Source organism: Aplysia californica, unplaced genomic scaffold (assembly GCF_000002075.1).
Source record: "Aplysia californica isolate F4 #8 unplaced genomic scaffold, AplCal3.0 scaffold00316, whole genome shotgun sequence".
Taxonomy (NCBI): Eukaryota; Metazoa; Mollusca; class Gastropoda; order Aplysiida; family Aplysiidae; genus Aplysia; species Aplysia californica.
The window spans coordinates 204,345-206,245 of NW_004797586.1; the positions used below are offsets into that span (position 1 = coordinate 204,345).

At 45.8% G+C, this 1,901-nt stretch overlaps 1 protein-coding gene across 2 annotated transcripts in view; it reads left to right on the forward strand.

The window, feature by feature from the left end:
- Positions 1 to 251: 251 nt before the first annotated feature.
- LOC101860422 (zinc finger CCCH domain-containing protein 10) overlaps positions 252 to 1,901 on the forward strand; it is a 61,485-nt gene continuing 59,835 nt past the window's right edge. The window contains exon 1 of one of the 2 annotated variants that reach the window (XM_005102185.3): positions 252 to 1,171. In XM_005102185.3, the coding sequence (XP_005102242.1) occupies positions 1,131 to 1,171 (41 nt within the window). In that variant the 5' untranslated portion in view covers positions 252 to 1,130. The remainder of the gene's footprint in view (positions 1,172 to 1,901) is intronic. The other variant, XM_035970749.1, reaches the window with a different exon arrangement.

Genomic DNA, 1,901 nt, shown 5'->3' on the forward strand with positions numbered 1-1,901 from the left:
TCGTGTGTTTGCATTTATGCAGCACCGAGCTGCTGGATAGCTTCCAAACAAAATGCCACTTGTGGATTCGAACAAGTATTTCTTGCTCCTCAGTCAACTGTCAACGTAACGTATTCTGGCTTCAAAATTCTAATGTCTTGAAGAATGAGTATCAAATTCTGTCTGTCGAAAGCACGTATCGATCTTCGAGTTTCACAATAATAAATGTTGTGTTGTAAACCACGCAGGCTACTCACTGATTTTTAAAAAAAAAACCAATCAGGAAATTACAACTATGCAGTTTCTGGTACACTTAAATAGATATAAAGACCTTGGACACCAAGCTCTTACTGGCAAAATTGAAGGCAAACGGGAGACAGGTGTTGACCCAGATCTCAAGCAACTTACTTGGTGAGCCTAAACAGATGGGTTACGAACGGGGAAACCTCAGGGTAATGTAGCATTTTTGTGACCATCCGAGCAAAGGAATGAATGGAGAAGCATGGTCCGCAAACGAAGCGGGGTAGACCCAGAGCAACTCACTAAAATAGCCTAAACGGATAGGTTACGGGGAAAACTCGGGATAATGTAGCCTTTTTGAGAGCATCCGAGCAAAGGAATGAATGGAGAACCGTGATCGCCGATGTCTGTCGCAGACTTGGTGGCACTTTGATGAGGATGTTGTGAACGCGCGCGCGTGCCGCGCGTGAGGGGCGGAGGAATGACGCCCAAGCGCGCGGCGGCAACAGGCGAGCGGCGACCGGGCGGGAGGCCCGTCAGCCCATGCCCGTGGCGACATCGTCGGCCGAGTCCGCGCGTTTACCTCTCGGCGTGTGTGCGCGGAGATTGAAAAGACAGAGAGAGAGATACAGAGAGAAAAGAGAGAGCGAGCGACCTGAAGGAGAGAGGAAGAGGGAAAAGAGAAGAGAGAGAGTTTGCGACTGTTCGTATCTGCGACCAAGGGGGTGAGAGAGAGAGAGAGTGGGATATAATATATTTATAGATAGAGAGAGAAAAGAGAGAGCGACCCGAAGGAGAGAGGAAGAGGAGTAGAGAGAGAGAGAGAGAGTGTTCGCGTCTGTTAGTAGTATCTCTGCGACCACTGAGGTGGCGGACATTCGGATGTTGTGCTGGCGCGTGGACGGACAGGCATGACCATGATTTCTTACGTGTTCCGGAGTGTACACCCCAGGTAACCAATGCCCGAGTTCTTCATGTCGTCTACCTACCTACTACTACCACCAACGTGTTGTTTGTACCAATCCCCGAGTTCTTCGTGTCGTCTACCTACCTACTACTACCACCAACGTGTTGTTTGTACCCAGCGCGCATATACGTAGATCTACACCCACTTCTGGATATACGTTGTTATGTGTTCTCTTTTTGTGTGCGAGGATTTAAAAATGAGTGATCAGCAGCACCCTGTCGGTTTGAAACTGGGATCTCTTTTCTGTCTTTAGATAGTCCTGTTTGTGTTTGTGTTTTATCTTTTATTAGAGTTTGGTAATTTTTTAAAGACCTATTCCTCTCATCGTCCTCTGAGTATTTGTCCAATCCACCCCTTTTTTATTCCCCAGAAGGGTAATATTATTATATTCAATGTGTTCATATTTTATTTTTCGTCCGTTCACAATTTGTAGTCGTGTTGTTTTGTTTTTGTTTTTATTTTTGTTGGGTTTTTTTTTTTAGTTTATTGCTTTCTTGGGCGTGGCGGGGGTGGGGGGTACTTTTGAATTCATTTTTGTTGGGATATTGCTTTGCAGCCCTGTGGTTTGTACAAGAAAGTTGCTTCATTTAAAATACATTTACCCGCTTACGCTGTTTAATATTTCTAAGGGCCGTTCTCTTTTGACTCTGTGCATTCTTTCCCGTGCGCCAATCTCTCTCTCTCTCTCTCTCTCTCTCTCTCTCTCTCTCTCTCT